Genomic DNA, 17,756 nt, shown 5'->3' on the forward strand with positions numbered 1-17,756 from the left:
AACTACTGTTCAAATTGTAAGTGAATGAGCTGAATATGCTTTCTGCAGCATCCCGTTTTCCAGGCAGTGAAACGAGAGAATATGGTTAAGGAAAAGAGCCAATCAGCAGACAGCTTGTCTCAGATTGTCTGAAGTTGCAGTGTGGCGTGTGATGCAAAGCAAATCCTGAAATTCCCGCACACAAGCAGCTTTCTGCAAAACGTTGCGTGGGCGTTACAAATTGCCACGGGCTCAGATCTTTATAGCGAAACGACTCCCACCACCCACCACCCCCCACCCCCCACCCCACGAAAATAGCTGCTGGAACAAACAGACGGGAGCCTCTCTCTCTCTCTCTCTCATTCTCTCTCCCCCCACTCCCTTCCCTCCTCTCTCAACTCACACATCTCTCCTGTCGGAATCTGGAAATCATACACGCCGCCGTACAGCTCGACTTCAAACGCGCGCCTGCGAGAGCAGGGGGCTTTAGCGGCCCGCTTCAAGCGCTTGTCATCAGCACGGGGATGTAGGTGTGGGGTTGACAGGAAGTCAAGTCTGCTTCTCTCACTACCCATCTCTCCCTTAGAGATCAAAAGCAGCCCGACGTCAGCACAGATAAAAAAAAAAAAAGGGAGTTCTGCAAGTGAGGTAAAAGTAAAATAACAGTCCTTCTGTTCCCCATCCCTCCTCCAAGCCCCAAGTACCACAGTACTGCAACATGTTGATCTAAGCAAATAAAACGTACTGCAGTGAAAATACAGAGCATCTTCATGGTCTGGTTAAATATTTAATGAATATACTTTTACAGGTTTCCTTCCCTTCTACCCATTTCTGTTCAGATTGAGAAAGACACCACTAGATGTATTTTTAATTAAATCACATTAGTTAGGGGGGAAATGGGGGGAAAAGATTGTCCTAACAGTACTGGGACTTCATAATAAGTGTATTATGTGTGTGGACTTCATAATAAGTGTATGTGTGGGGCTGTTGAGTTGGTGAGAAGCGAAGACTGGGTGTTTCAGAACCGAAGGCAGCGGCGATCTCACGGTGGAGGAGATTCGCAATGCGGCCCCCAGCGAAGACCGCGAGGGCCTGAGGGTCACGGGGCGGGGGGGGAGGGGGCAGGGGGGATTGGGGAGGTGGGGGACACGTTACTTTGAGCTTCTCGGCGGAATCCCCGGACAGCTCCTTGCAGGCCGCGTCGATTTCGGCGCCGATGGACGAGAGCACGGACTCCTGCTCCGCCTCCAAGCGGCCGACGTGCGCGCGCAGCTCCGCGGCCGCGCCCTCCGCGCTCCGCGCGCGGTCGTCCCCCCGGGCCGCCAGCTTCGTCTAGAAAAAAAGGGCGAAGAGACGAGAGAAACACCGCAGATTACGTTCCGTTTGTGACGCTCGTTAAACTCGCTCGCGACGCTCGTTGAACTTGCGCGCGTCGCTCTTGATTACGCGCTAGCGGCTATCAGTCCGACATCAGAGACAAAGGCGGTGGACTGAAAGAGATTCTGACATGGACATGGAAAACACTGATGCGTGCCTGCCTCGTATTGGGAGAATAAAATTAAATAAAAATAAAAGTGCTATTCTATGCGGCTGCTGGGTTGTTCATTTAGTTAAGGCACCACACAGTGGTGCAAGGATAAACCCCATGGTCCCGTATCAAATCCAGACCGTAATGCCAGTTATGACTGTGGCCGGTAACTCCATAGGGCGATGTGCACTGGGTGATTACATATACAAATATGTGGACTTTTAAAATTAGAGTGAGAGTTAGACAAGTTCAGCCCCATATAGTACTTCCTGAACTAAAATAATATTTTTTCCACGTTTTTTTCTCCTATGAAGTAAAACTTGCGGGAAAAAGAAAAGTTAAAGAACAAAAAAATGCTCCACCGGAACATTCCGGTAAGAAAGGTAAACTTATGAGACAGATCACGGCTTGTTTAAAAGGGAATAATAAATGAATTAATTCATTAATACGTTTAAACCAACGGCAATATTCTAAATAAATAATAGATAAAGGATAAGACGGATCGCCCCTTGGTTGTGAAAGGGAATACGAAAGGAGAAATGAGGTAGACATACGATTTCAGTGTTTTGTCCCTAAGGACTACTGTTCATCAATGTCTATGAGCATTTTGCCAGTATGTTTTACTTCAGCACCTGGCTCAAATGGTTTCTGCTTCTCCACCTTTCCTGTGGTCATCCTCCATGGTCTGTGGGAGAAAATGGCCGCTGCATAAAGACGGTTGACCACCAAGCCAAAGAAGCCAGACCCAACAAGCCACGCATCCGGTAGAGAAAACGAGCACAGGAAAAGGGCCCCTCAAACACCGGAAACATGCAACAGGCACCTGGGTGATTCGCCGCAGACATTTTGTGATAGGATAACCGCCACAAAGTTTCAGAGGAGAGGGAGGGAATTATTAAGCCGTTAAAACTGGGAGGGGAGTTAGCTGGCAGACTGAGAGAGCTCAGTTGGGAATTTGGCCCGGACACTGGGGAACACCCTACCGTTCTGCAGTAAATACCGACGCAGTCTCAACGGGTCCTTCCACTGAGTGTGCCCAGGAGCAGACGGAACATTCTGGAATGACAGGTGCTGGTGCCACCTGCATTCTGTTTCAAAACTAATCAGGAGACCCGCTGTAACCAAAACACAAAATTCAGTGAGGCGAACACTGCCATGAGCCATGCTCCTGATTATTTATGTCCTACAGAAGCCCAAGTGTTAACCTCAACTCCTATATATCCACAACTATCACCATATGTGTGTCATGTACTATCCTGTTGCAGTCCCACTATTCATGCACACAGACCTAGCATGTCCTCATCCCGCCCTGACAGGAATAACTGAGCAGATCAAGTTTACATCCATTCAAAGACCCATAAATATTATTCAGCAGGCTACGTGACAAATGTTTCACACCATCAATAAGGCAATGTATAAACAACCAGACTATCCCTCAAAATGAACGCAGTCCTAGGGTCATAACTCGTACAAGAAGCTCTCCTGAGTGGTCTGCAAAAATCTCTGAATATAAAAAAGAAAGCACTTCAAAGAACCCTCTCTGAACGTGCTATTATCATGCCTATCAAAACTGAGGGCCTGGGAGCCATGTGCACACCAGCCCTAAGGGCTGACTGATTACAGAAAGAGCCCAGGTCAACATAATCCAGCTCACAGGCAAATCTGAGGTGGTGCCATTATGGCTGTTCCTCTCAGAACAGACAAAGTGAAAGCAGGCGTGTGGAAAACAGAGGGAAAAATGTTATTTTTTAAATATAGTGTGGGGTGCAGAAAAAAAACCATTGAGAAGTGGGGCAGTTAATTAGGTCATGGTTGGCCCAGTCAGAAGCATTTTATTACAGGAAGTTGTGATGCAGGTTGGTCTGCTTCATTGTCATGTGGTTTTACAGAGCTACACATTAGGGACACATATTTACATTAGATTTTTTTATTTATTTCAACATTTTACACATCCTGAGATCAAATAGTGAAATAATGACCCCCTCCCCCAAGCAACAAATGAACCTCAGTTCTACCTCTACGTGCAAATGCCTTGTAGAGAGATTTGCACATAGTCACACATTCAGGCAAAGAAACTAACAATGTCAATGAATTATCTGTTACTGTATGCAGTGCTCCTTATTTTTCTTTCATGAATATTAATGAGAAATGATTCTTCATTTCTTCATATTCTGTTAAATGGCGAGGCTTTGAATACTGATCCAAGTAATCTGGTCTTATTCAAGCTCAATATTTGGCCTCTGTGCACTGACTCTACTAGGTAGCTACATGTATTTCCAGGGCCACACTGCCTGCAGTTCTCCTCAGATTGGCCTGGTAAAACCGACAGCCAAGGAACAGCTGAAAGGCAATCTCAAATAACAGGAAATTATGCACTTGCTCCCAGATCATCATCAGCTCTCTTTAGGTCATTGCGCACTCCTGATCCCAGATCAGTATGATCACTGCATCTACTCTTGCTGTCCCTATGTACAATCACAATCACCACCTGAAGCTCAACCCGGGAAAAACGGAGCTAATCTTTATTCCTGCTCTAACCTCTCCCCTCCTCGATTTTTCCATTTCCCTAGGGGACACCTTAGTGACATCATCACCCTGTGCCAAGAATCCAGGAGTGGTTATGGACAACAGGCTGTCCCTCTCCAAGAACATCGCAGCAGTAAGCCGGGCATGCAGATTTTTCCTGTATAACATCCGGAGAATCCGCCCCTTTCTCACCACCTACTCAACCCAGCTCCTGGTCCAAGCAATGGTACTATCCCGCCTGGACTACTGCAACTCTCTTCTGGCTGGACTACCGGCATCTGCCATCAGACCCCTGCAACTCATTCAGAATGCTGCAGCTCGTCTGGTCTTCAACCTCCCCAGACACTCCCACGTCACTCCCCTGATCACTACCCTCCACTGGCTGCCTGTTATAGCTCGCATCAAATTTAAAGCATTGGTCCTAGCATACCAGGCAGTCAAGGGATCAGCCCCAGCATACCTCCACAAGATATTCAAACCCTACATGCCAGCCAGACCCCTCCGTTCTGCTACCTCAGGACGCCTGGCACCTCCCCCTCTCCGCACCTGGGCTTCCCGAACACGTCTCCTGTCTGTTCTGGCCCCACGATGGTGGAATGACCTCCCCGTGGAGGTCAGAACAGCTGAGACACTGACACACTTCAAGTGACGAGTGAAGACTCACCTCTTCAGGCTGCACCTCTCCCCATCCCTCCCTGTAATCTCTTAAATGACTGTAAGCTTAGGGTTGTAACTAGATAGCTGTTTCGTAGGTGACTTAGGCAATGCACCTGTCTTAACTACTGCTTGTATTTTTGCATAGACTGCGTTGTTGCTGTTCTCGTTTGTGTTAGCGTTAATCAGTTTAACCTTCAGGGTCCAAGTTGAACCATGCGGTTGTTCCCTGCACTTGGACCGGTACTTCTCTCTAGGGTTTTCTAGAGGTGAGTCTTCACTCGTCACTTGTTCCTGGTTATGGTTATACACTCGGTTGTACGTCGCTCTGGATAAGAGCGTCTGCCAAATGCCTGTAATGTAATGTAATGAACCAAAATTCAATTGAAGAATCGAAAATGCATAAAAGTTTCAAATCATGAATCGAATTTCATTGGATTTCATGAACCGAGTGATTTGACAGAACTGACCCCAAACCCCGCACTGAACTTCGTGTTCCGGCTTTCCTGAAGACAGGCACACCTGAACCCAGATCAGTGGAATCGCATCTCCATCGAGAGGAGACTTGGCAGCGCTTCAGAAACCCTAAAGGTCACTCAGAGCCGGGTGCCCTTTGCTGAAAATGCTGCATGAATTAGCATACCTCTGCAAGACGTCACTTTAAATATTTCATTAGGTAGAGTGAGCTGTCTGACACATCTGCCCACAGCCATATAGTATATTTAGAGACAATCCAGAGGCATCACCTTGCTTTTTTTTGTCAACCGTGTATATTTTTGTATGCACACTTAAGTGGATGCCATTTACTTCGGGTCACTTACATACACTGTTTGCCCAGCTAATTAAGACGGTGATGATGTGAGGTTGGACAAAATACACTTGGCTGGGGATGGGCAGAGAGAGAGAGGTGTGCAGTTTCAGAGGCCAGTCTCCAACAACGTTAATTACAGAGGACCTGCCAGATTGCGAAATGACACCAAACTGAACACTAATCAGTCCTCTACCCCTGGGCATGCGTACCCCCCATAGAGCTCTCGATTCAGCCAACCTTTTTGGCTCAGTACAGCCGTGGGCACTGGTGCCAGTAATGCAGACGAGTCGACCACGGCAGGATTGACAGGCAGGCAGACAGACAGACAGACAGACAGATTAAATGATGCCACAAATGTTTGGAGCGCCTCTGTGAAGTGAGTGATACTTGTGCTCCCAATGAACCTGAGAGCACCTCCGCCCTCTCACAGGTACGCTCAATTTTCATTGGCGGATCAAGACAAGCACAATTCGATTGGTGGATAGGATAAGAGGAGAGCCATTCCACTGATGGACAAGGTGAGAGTACAATGCTGTTGGAGCACAGCACAGCAGTGCTATTCTGCTGGTAGACAGTGTATGACAGTGGAATTGCACAGGTGGAAAGGGTAAGAGAGTACATATTTACTGATGAGCTGGATATGAGAGTCCAATTCTACTGATGGAGATGGACAGTGTAACAGAGTATAATTTTACTGACGGACAGGGAAAGAGAGTATTCATTATATGGATGGACGGGGTAAGACTGTACAATTCTACGGATGGACAGAGTAAGATAGTACCACTCCACAGGTGAATAGGGTAAGAGAGTCCAATTCCAATAATGGACAGGATAAGAGTATCCATTATACTGATAGACCAAGTAAGACTGTATACAGTAACTTGTGGAAAGGGTAAGAGAGTATAACTATTCATGGACAGCGTAAAATAGTATGCACCCTAATGAAGGAGAGCATAAGACTGTACCACTCCACTCATGGAAAGGGTAAGAGAGTACAACACTTCTAGTGGACAGGGTACTACAGTTAAAGTTTATTTGAGCTGGACATAAAAGGCACCACTATCAGGGTGGACAGATTAGGAGAATGCGATTCCGTTTGTGGGGAACGTTAAAGCAAACCATTTTTGCTCTTGCTTGTACTAAGAAACCTCTTTGTATGAACCCCCCCCCCCCCCCCCAGGTTCCAAGGGAGCTGGTAGAGCTTAAGCAACAGCACAATGCCCTACTCTACACCCTGAAAAGCCTTCATCCATTTTTCACCTACCATTTCAACAGCACTGGCGAAAAGTACTTCATGCTAATATTAGGGAGAACTTGATTTATTCTCACAATTTATCGTTTCCCATTTGATTCAACATTTTCTCTTGTGGATAGACACAATTAATATACAGTACAAGCTGAAATAAGATCTAACAATATAGCCGCCGTTCTTGTTTAAATGAAAGCAGCAGGGGTAAAGGCAGAGCTGGTGCGTGTGTACATTTTGTAAATTCTGAAAAACCCATGGGCACTTTAAGTACTGAAATCTTTTTGTAGATTTAGCATTTTTTTGTCGCTGCTCGCAACTCAAAAATAAACATATGGCTAGACTGTGCGGTTTGTTTCATTTATGTCTCCACCACTGCTACAGCATCTCTCAAAGCAGTAAATTTTATTCAGTTTTTTTTTCTGGAATGTTCCGCAAATAAAAAAATCACCTCCTCAGGGCTTCCCGTACTTTTCTTATTGGATTCCCACTCATTTTTTTAAATCTTGTTTTTAAAATTCTTTATAAATTCTTTTTTTTTTTTTGTCCTGCCTAGATTCCCCAAAGTAGATATGGTTCACAGGCCACAGTTAGCCAGGACACAAACTTTCTCCAGGACTTTTCAGGTCCATTCAAGGTCACATTCCTCCAGATCCAATGACTCTTAAATACTGTGCAGTAGGCTGTACAGGTGTCATATTGCATTCTCTATCAAACAAAATGGCCTCATTAAGCCAGAAAAATGAGCACTGCTCCAGGATCAGCTTTTTCAACCCCGGGCCAAACCACAAACCATATTCTGCAAAATGCAAATTGTGATCCAGGATTAGTTCCAAAGAGAGTAGAACGTGCACACAAAGCATTTTGGGATAAACGCCAAAATCTGTCTCCGTCCTTCAAGTTCCAGAATTCGCCAATTTAAGGATTTTAAAGGGACACGGGAACCCCCGTGCCTCCGACACAGGCCATATTTACCGCCTCTCCTGACCATCTCTCCGATTTCCGCGATTATGCGCCATAAACCGAAGGCTGAAACCGTATATCTTGTGAGTAACCGGCTAACTTTAGGACGCCGTCGTGCGATCGCCAGCATCGATATTAAAATGTCAGCGGGCCCGACGCTGAGCGACGCTCTCGCGCGTCTCGCTCTGCAGGCCTGCCAAAGGGGGCACGTTTACATCGCTGGGTGAGGGGTGACACTGGGGTCTCCTGTAACAGGAGTGACACATGACAAACTGGCACGGACGGACGGCCCTGCTCAGCCTGTACGCACCGCGAATCTGAAATTATCATCTTGCATACGTCCTGCTAGCATAGGAGTCATTTTCTACCATTTTAAACCCACCCACTAAGCATATGTTGTTACACTGGCTGACCTCTGATGAATGAATAGCGGATGGCATGGCTTTTCTATTTCAATTATCTACAAACTCTTCATATGGCTACTGTTTCATGGTACATGTAATTAATCCATTGGCCTTTGCCTACACTGTACAGTGACATTAGGTATGAAATAATAATAATAATAATAATAATAATAATAATAGCTGCAAAGCAGCAATTCCGGGGTCCGAGCAGCTAGTGCAACGATACTGCAATCAGCCATGTCCATGCTTGTTGAACAAAGAGTTAATGTTCCAAATGTCATGTGATCAGACTTATACTTCATAAAAGGAAAATCTATAGTGGCGATGATGTCATGTCGATTGGCCGTATGACTTTTAACAAAAAATTATCATATGTACATTTTAGTATTTTTTTGTATTATTGTTCTGACAACAATAGCCAATGATGCTAAATATTACACTTCTTATAAGTATCGACTATTGGTTCACAATTCAGTTAGGAGTTAGTACAAAGATGGTTCACACCGATTCTGATATCGACCGGGTGTATGGTTCATGAGATGAGGTTTTCAAACAGTGGAAAATCTAGGCAAGCGCATTTTATTGGCCCAACAATATTACTTGTTCCTTGTGAACAATCATCTAATAGTTTTGGTAGAATGTCTCTACGTCGAACGGGTTAACGACTAAGTCAAATGCTGCCATGATCTAACAGATTGCAATTTCACACATCCTAAACATGCCTACCAGGTTTCACCATACCGTCTGGGAGATATAGGCATTTCCCCAAGGGGAAAAATAAAAAATAAAAATAAATAACTACATAATAATAAAAACACAAAATGATAGGGTTCCAGCAGCTTGGACCCCTCATAAATAATAATAATAAATTATAATAATATCATTATTGCCGGTACCCACAGCCAGCAGCAGACTGTCTGCCTCAACTGCCTGCCTATGTCTCTCAGTGTAATAAATATGTGATTCATATTCCCGTCTCCCTAAATAACTCATTATTATGTGAGGTCTGGACCTGCCTGCGGTAGCAGCAAGAAGACTCCCTTGCCGAAGTCTTCTGGGTGAGCTGGAGCAGCAGCACCCCCTGGTGGTGGAATGTGCACGGCGAGGCCGAAGCTCTTTTAAATGGAGCAGGCGGGCGGCTCATTAAAAGGGATTATCCTGAAGTACGCGGCAGCTCCCTCTCCCCCAGAGTACCTACAGCCGCACGCCACTGAATTACACGGCCGCCGCGCTGGTCACACGCTCACGATGATAACGAGCTTTACTTTACACAGGGCTCTTCGTTCGTCTCAAACCGTTTCCTGCTCGTGTTTGGAGAGGAGGGCTTCGCCACCTGCTCGTTAAGGTACAGTCGCCCAACTGCAGTGGGCGGCAATGTAGTATTAAAGGTTGCAGGTTCGATTCCCAGGTAGGACACTGCTGTTGCACCCTTGAGCAAGGTGCTTATCTAAATTGCTTCAGTACACATCCAGCTGTATTAATGGATTTTTTTTTTTTGTAAGTTTTGTAAGTTGCTGTGGAAAAATGCAAAATAGCAGTAATGTATTGTAACTGGGCGATGCAGAGTGGCCATTTTTTGCAGAGAACCACTGAGACAGATCATCTGAGATGGGGAAAAAGAGGAGGTTAAAACTGAGGATAATTAAAAAGCCAGGACTGGGCGTTGAACCTGGACATTGGGGGACACTCCCCTGCGTGAAATGGCACCACGGGGTTCCCCTGTGAAAGAACGGCGGCAGAAACGCGCGCGACAGGAAGAGGCGCGACCTCACCTTCTCCTCCAGCTCCTGCTTGAGCAGCTGGCACTTCCTGCTGAGCTGGGCGTGGCCCTCTTCGGCGCGAGTCAGCTCCTCCGTCAGCTTGTCGCACTCGGTCTTCATCTTCTCCACCTGCCGGCGGTGCGCCCGCACCTTGTCCTTGTCGGCTGCTCCTTCCGCCTGCGGGTGGAGGTGGGGTGGAGGTGGCGAAACACAGTAACATATAGCAAACAGCTACGCGCTGGGCCGCATTTCGTACCCGGACCTAGGGGCTGTAAATCTGGAAGTCCTGCAGCATGCTCGGAATATATTCTCACAACTGACCTGACCCAGAGAAGAGCCGGCAGAATATTAGCTACCGCTGAAGCCGCCCTATGTAGAACTGAATTGATTCTGACATGCGATGAAGCTATAGCAAGCGGTTGCAAGTGTACCGAGAAGCGCGATGCTGGCTGGTCTCTACAGCTGCGAAACGTGTAGCGCGGCGGCTAAGCTCATAAGAGTCGCTGGCGGCCGCCGCCATGGCAGCGATCACGGTCGGTCGCTCACGTTGGCCCCCAGACGCACACCCGAAAATGGAGAATGCCTCTGAACGGGGGCCTGTCCACAGAACTGAGACACCTTCTCAAACTGGGTCAGGGACACAGCCAACGTGTGCTCTCACACACGGACACACACTCACACACACACTGCAAAAGCCAAATAATAAGCCTTAACAAGCACTTTAGCCTTATATTTAAGAGTCTAAATCTCTTTATTTATAGTCTAAACCTGATTTCTAAAAAATTTTGGCTAAATAAGACAAAAAGATGGGGTGAGATAGTTTGACTCCTTTCAAGATTTGCCAATGGGGTGAGACTATTTCACTTGTCAAGTAAAAATACTTTAACACTTTGAGAGAAAGACTAAAACACTTTTAGTTTTAGACTGACTTTTTTTTGCACTGCACAGTCTCACACACTCACACACACACACACACACACATACACACACACGTTGCATGCATAAAAAGGCTAAAGCCTGCTCTGGGAGAAAAAAAAAAAAAAGTTTCCTTAGCGGCCCCGTCAGTATAGCCGTTCCACACACGTGTGAACCCCTCGGTTGCAGATCAAACCCTGGGGACTACGACTGCAGCAGAAGCACAGAACTGCCACTGTCCTGCTAGTACTGGAGTGGGTTTAAGCAACTCAGCCCCCCCCCCTGCCCCTACAAAAATACACCCACAGGCTGCCACAACACCCACAAGCTAACATCAGCGATCGGTGAGAGATTTAACTTCTGTGAGCTGCGCGGAAAATATCGACTCTGAAATTACGATTGACGGTTCGGACGTTTGGCCGATGCGTTTAGCAAACCGTCTTGTGCTAGAGAAAGTGTATGTGTATCTGAGGACGGTAGGCTGTCGGGCTGTTGGAACGGGTGTAAGTGGCACAGCAGGGGCTCAAAGGTAACCGCTATCCATACACGTGAAAAAATAGTACACTCTGTATACTTGATGCATCCATCCATTCATCCGTCCATTATCTATACCCGCTTATCCTGAGCAGGGTCAAGGAGGGTGCTGGAGCCTATCCCAGCATGCATTGGGCAAGAGGCCGGAATACACCATGGACAGGCCGCCAGTCTATCGCAGGCCACACACACCATTCACTTGCACACTCAATGGGTAATTTTGAGTCTCAGCATACTATTTTTCACAGGGGTAACCAGGAGGTAAAAAGGGTATAGGAGTGGGAAAAGGGGGCCTGGTTTGGGAGTGAAGACTCACCTTCAGCTCCCTCAGGTGGTCCTGCAGCTCCTTCTTCTCCTGATGACAGAGCCTGAGCGTCTCCTGCACGGCTCGCTCCTGCTTGGCCCTCCCGTCCTGCAGCGCCCCCTGCAGGCTGGCCAGCTCGCTCTGCCGCAGCTCCCTCTCCAGCTGCAGCTGGCGTCCCTGGGCGCGGGCCTCCTCCAGCGCCGCGTCCAGCCGCCGCTGCGCCTCCTCCCGCGCCTCCTCCTCCTCGGCCAGCCGGGCGGCCAGCTGGGCCCGGGCCTCGCTCAGCTCCCGCGCCGCCGCCCGCAGCTCCAGCAGCGCCGCGCGGTCCCGCTCCCGCCCCCGGCCCGCCTCCTCCGCCCGCGCCTCCAGCGCCCGGTTCTCCTCCCGCAGGCGCGCCTCCAGCAGGCCCTGCCGCCCCGCCTCCTCCTCCAGGGAGCGGGAGGCCTCGCGCACCTCCCGCGCCTCCTGCTCCAGGCCCAGGCGGAGGGCCTTGGCCTCGCTCAGCTCCACCTCCAGCCTCCGCGCGTCCTCCTCGCGCTGAGCCAGGCGCCCCAGCACCTCCGCCAGCTCCTTGCGCAGGGCCTCCGCCTGCTGGCCGAGCGTCTGCAGCGCCACCTGCAGGCCGTCCCTCTCCTTAAGGGCCTGGGAGGAGAGGAGCTCATTTAAATAAGTCAGCGCGGAAACCGGATACATAAACACGTGTTCATTTCGATCGTGCACTCGTTCCCTTCCTCGATGTCAGAAGTCAAACAGAAAGAGGAGCGACGTGTACAGCAGAGGTGGAAATTCCAGGGATTCATTCCCAACCGCTTATTTTCACTCCTCGCCCCAGACGGAACGTCCTCGCTCGGCCGAGCGTCAGCCCGAAGCCACGTCAGTCACAGACGCGGCGGACGAGGAGAGGCGGATCCACGGGCGGATCGTTCATACCTCACGCGTTCCGGAAAAAAAAAAAAAAAAACTTCCGCAAAGTCAACACCGTCCTCGCCGAAGTGTCCTCCGGGAGCCGCCTAGCTCCTCCGAGGAGCGTTTAGCCTAACTGAACGTCCATAAAGACGGCGGACCTCGGTCAACGTCCGGGTCACGCGAGGACCGAGGAGACGAGGACGGACAGAATAAGAGACTGGAGTGAACCCCGGTGATCGGAAAGTAAAAGTCCTGCCACGTGTTTCTTCCACCCATGAACTCAACCAGCTGATTTCACTAATTAGTTCTACCCCCCGACTGAAGAATTGTGCTAATTTAACAAATCCGGGTGATCTGAACCAAATACTGGGGACGACTTTTACTGACTGAACCTGGATTTTCCGCCGCTGGAGTACAGTAGAAAAGTTTTTGTTTTTATTCAGTAATTTAGTGGTATGTGGCATGCCGTGTGACGCTGTCGTAGCACATTCCTTTTAAATTGAGCCAATATGCCTCAGACAACATTCCGTCTGAATTTGAATAAATCTGCTTGCGAACCAGCAGCACAGACGCAGTTCTGTCACACGATGGGAACAGTCAGCAGGCAGCCTGTGGGCAACTACCCCATGGTCTGGAGGAGCCAGTGCAACAATAACCCACAAATGCACAGCCTTACACCCACTAAAGCCTACGAACTGGCTATGGGCCTGATTTACGAAAGACCTTTAGCACGTGCGAAACCAATAGCATGACCACTGACTGGCCATGGTATTAGTTCTGCACCAATCATAGATTGTGTTATTAGTTTTGTGTGTGCCTTTTTTTTGCATGCGTTACAGGCCCTAGTAAACTTCGCCCTATGGATGAACAGAGCCAGATGCGTGCCCAGACTCCCTGCCGGGTACAGCTGGTGAGTAGACGCACCACAGACAAGACTGAAAACAGCAGTGCTCCACTGGAGGGCGCTATAATATACTCCCAGTATTTTTATCAAAATGAAAAACAATTCTGGAATTCTCTTACTTCTATGAAACTAGTCAGTGGTAATATAAACACTGATCCAAATGCAAGACATTGGATAAAATGATTAAATGAAAACTGTAAATTAAAAGGCCAAAACAAAAAACAATGTCAAAACTTCCAGCATACTGTGTGAAAATGATCCACTTAATGGGGAACAGAAATTACAGAGGCATTCATAGTTGAGTGTGTGACTGAGGGCAGCAGAAAACTAAATGTTCCTTAGAATGTTTGTTTTTGTAAACTGTTCCATCTGCAGTCGTTCAATCATGAAAAAAAATCAAACTGTCAGTCAAACTCTGGCACAGTTGAGCTGTTGTATACTCTTTCTCTAGCAGGAGGCTGATTAAGTTCAGGGTGGGGGCGGAGTCGGGGGCGGGATCAGGGGCGGGGCCAGGGGCTGACCTTCCGGGCCTTGTCTGCGCTGGTCTGTGCCTCCTTGCTCTGCTCCTCCAGGCTGAGCTCCAGCTTCCTGCACTTGGCCTTCCACTGGCGCAGGGCCTCCTGGGCGCGGCTCTTCACCTCCTCCCTCCTCCTGTCGCTGTCGGCCCTCTGCGCCTCCGCCCGCGCCCGCTCCGCCTGGCACTCCTCCGCCCGCGCCTGGATCTCCTTCAGCTGCTCCAGCATCTTCAGCTGCTGCTGCTCGCGCCGCTCCAGATCCACCGACAGAGCCTGAGACGCACAGAGCAATGTAAATACACACACATGCACCAACACGAATACACACACATACATACACACACACACGCATGCACATACAGCACATACACACACCAATATAAATACACACATACATACACCAACAGAAATACACACACATAAATACACATGCACATACACCCATAAACCAACATAAATACACTCATACACAGACACACGCACACACATACGCATGCACACACACACACGCATACACCAACATACAACACACACATACACACGACACACACATACGCAAATAGTCACATCATCACTCACATACAATAATACACACACTAAACACACATGCACACACGCCAGCGATCGCTATACACAACACACACACACACGCACACCAACTGATACACACACATGCCCACACAATCACACACACCCCACACACACGTCCACCACATAACACACACACGCTACACACTGTATAAAACACACACACACACACACACACACACACACGATCCTCTCTCCTCACCTCCACCTGCACACACAGCTGTGTTCTCTCCCTCTCCTTGCGCTCCACGGCTCTCCTCAGCTCCTCCATCTCACTCAGGACCGCGCCACGCCCCAACTGCAGGCGTAGCTCCTGCACCTCCCTCTCCAGCTCCAGCCTCTCCACTGCCAACACACCCGCCCAGGCCCATTTAAACCCACACATACGCTGAGTCTACCATCCCTCTATCAGCCAGGTCTAAACCCACACATACGCTGACTCTACCATCCCTCTGTGAGTCAGGTCTAAACCCACACATACGCTGACTCTACCATCCCTCTATCAGCCAGGTCTAAACCCACACATACGCTGACTCTACCATCCCTCTATCAGCCAGGTCTAAACCCACACATACGCTGACTCTACCATACCTCTATCAGCCAGGTCTAAACCCACACATACGCTGACTCTACCATCCCTCTATCAGCCAGGTCTAAACCCACACATACGCTGAGTCTACCATCCCTCTATCAGCCAGGTCTAAACCCACACATACGCTGACTCTACCATCCCTCTGTGAGTCAGGTCTAAACCCACACATACACTGACTCTACCATCCCTCTATCAGCCAGGTCTAAACCCACACATACGCTGACTCTACCATCCCTCTATCAGCCAGGTCTAAACCCACACATACGCTGACTCTACCATCCCTCTATCAGCCAGGTCTAAACCTACACATACGCTGACTCTACCATCCCTCTATCAGCCAGGTCTAAACCCACACATACGCTGACTCTACCATCCCTCTATCAGCCAGGTCTAAACCCACACATACGCTGACTCTACCATCCCTCTGTGAGTCAGGTCTAAACCCACACATACGCTGACTCTACCATCCCTCTGTGAGTCAGGTCTAAACCCACACATACGCTGACTCTACCATCCCTCTGTGAGTCAGGTCTAAACCCACACATACGCTGACTCTACCATCCCTCTGTGAGTCAGGTCTAAACCCACACATACGCTGACTCAACCAACCCTCTGTGAGTCAGGTCTAAACCCACACATACGCTGACTCTACCATCCCTCTGTGAGTCAGGTCTAAACCCACACATACACTGACTCTACCATCCCTCTATGAGTCAGGTCTAAACCCACACATACGCTGACTCTACCATCCCTCTGTGAATCAGGTCTAAACCCACACATACGCTGACTCACCATCCCTCTGTGAGTCAGGTCTAAACCCACACATACGCTGACTCCACCATCCCTCTATGAGTCAGGCCTAAACCACACATACGCTGACTCTACCATCCCTCTGTGAGTCAGGTCTAACACCACACATCACGCTGACTCTACCATCCCTCCTTGAGTCAGGTCTAAACCCACACATACGCTGACTCTACCATCCCTCTATCAGCCAGGTCTAAACCCACACATACGCTGACTCAACCAACCCTCTGTGAGTCAGGTCTAAACCACACATACGCTGACTCTACCATCCCTCTGTGAGTCAGGTCTAAACCCACACATACACTGACTCTACCATCCCTCTATGAGTCAGGTCTAAACCCACACATACGCTGACTCTACCATCCCTCTGTGAATCAGGTCTAAACCCACACATACGCTGACTCTACCATCCCTCTGTGAGTCAGGTCTAAACCCACACATACGCTGACTCCACCATCCCTCTATGAGTCAGGCCTAAACCGACACATACGCTGACTCTACCATCCCTCTGTGAGTCAGGTCTAAACCCACACATACGCTGACTCTACCATCCCTCTGTGAGTCAGGTCTAAACCCACACATACGCTGACTCTACCATCCCTCTATCAGCCAGGTCTAAACCCACACATACGCTGACTCTACCATCCCTCTATCAGCCAGGTCTAAACCCACACATACGCTGACTCTACCATCCCTCTATCAGCCAGGTCTAAACCCACACATACGCTGACTCTACCATCCCTCTGTGAGTCAGGTCTAAACCCACACATACGCTGACTCTACCATCCCTCTATGAGTCAGGTCTAAACCGACACATACGCTGACTCTACCATCCCTCTATGAGTCAGGTCTAAACCCACACATATACGCTGACTCTACCATCCCTCTATCAGCCAGGTCTAAACCCACACATACGCTAACTCTACCAGCCCTCTGTGAGTCAGCTTTAAACCCACACATATTCTATTACCCCTCTGTGAGTCAGGTTTAAATCCACACATATTCTACCACTGCTCTGGTGAACACAGGTAGATGTTTTACAGGTACACTGATGAGTATGTCCAGTGAATACAAACAGCCATTTTCCAGGTAGATAGAGAGGTATATTCAGGTGAATACAGGCAGAAGCTTTCCAGGTAGACAGACAGCATGTGTTCAGGTGTTCAGGTGTGCACAGGCGTACCTGACCCCCTGTCTCTCTCCTGCTCGTCGCAGCCCTGCCGGCTCCTCTGAGTGCTCAGGAGGGAGATCTGCTGCTGCATGTCCACCCGCTCCTTCTCCGTCCTCAGCAGCTGCACACGCAGGTCTTCTACCTGGGAGAGAGAAACACACACACAGGTACATATATACATACACACAGACACATGCAGTGAGCAGTGAGAATTCTTCAGTCACAAACAGTAGAGTTCTTCCTTAGCCTACCAGCCTACCAGGCTGCAAATACTGAGCTCACCAGTGCTCTCATTATGCTTAATCATTTTCCAAACGGTTGATTTTGGGAAGCCTAGGGTTTGGCCTATGTCTCTGACTGTTAGCTTCATCTTTCTCAGCCACATAATGGCTTCCTTGACTTTCATTGGCAGAAGTCTGGTCCTTATGCAGACAAACAGCAATAACAGACTCCAAAGGCCATCTGTCAATATCAATCAAGCCTAGAATCAAGACTAGACACTGAAAACTCTCTTATACTTGCACTAAAGAAGCAATTGAACACACCTGACTAACCAGAAACCCTGTGGAGCAATTTGTCCCAGCCTGAAATTGAGGGACCATGTATAAAAAGTGCTGTTATTTCTACATGGTGAGGCCAAAATTAGGGA

At 48.6% G+C, this 17,756-nt stretch overlaps 1 protein-coding gene across 5 annotated transcripts in view; it reads right to left on the reverse strand.

Moving 5' to 3' along the window:
• The window catches only part of LOC135257013 (centrosomal protein of 128 kDa-like), a 52,596-nt gene that overhangs the window by 21,346 nt on the left and 13,494 nt on the right, over positions 1–17,756 (reverse strand). For 4 of the 5 annotated variants that reach the window (XM_064339358.1, XM_064339356.1, XM_064339357.1 and 1 more), the window contains exons 11-16: positions 17,120–17,249; positions 14,740–14,882; positions 13,956–14,222; positions 11,637–12,266; positions 9,884–10,048; positions 1,135–1,311 (exon numbers count right to left, since the gene is read on the reverse strand). In XM_064339358.1, coding sequence (XP_064195428.1) covers positions 1,135–1,311; positions 9,884–10,048; positions 11,637–12,266; positions 13,956–14,222; positions 14,740–14,882; positions 17,120–17,249 — 1,512 coding nt within the window. Of the gene's footprint in view, positions 1–323; positions 561–1,134; positions 1,312–9,883; positions 10,049–11,636; positions 12,267–13,955; positions 14,223–14,739; positions 14,883–17,119; positions 17,250–17,756 lie in introns of those variants that run through there. The other variant, XM_064339359.1, reaches the window with a different exon arrangement.

Source organism: Anguilla rostrata, chromosome 6, assembly GCF_018555375.3.
Source record: "Anguilla rostrata isolate EN2019 chromosome 6, ASM1855537v3, whole genome shotgun sequence".
In the NCBI taxonomy this organism is placed as follows: Eukaryota; Metazoa; Chordata; class Actinopteri; order Anguilliformes; family Anguillidae; genus Anguilla; species Anguilla rostrata.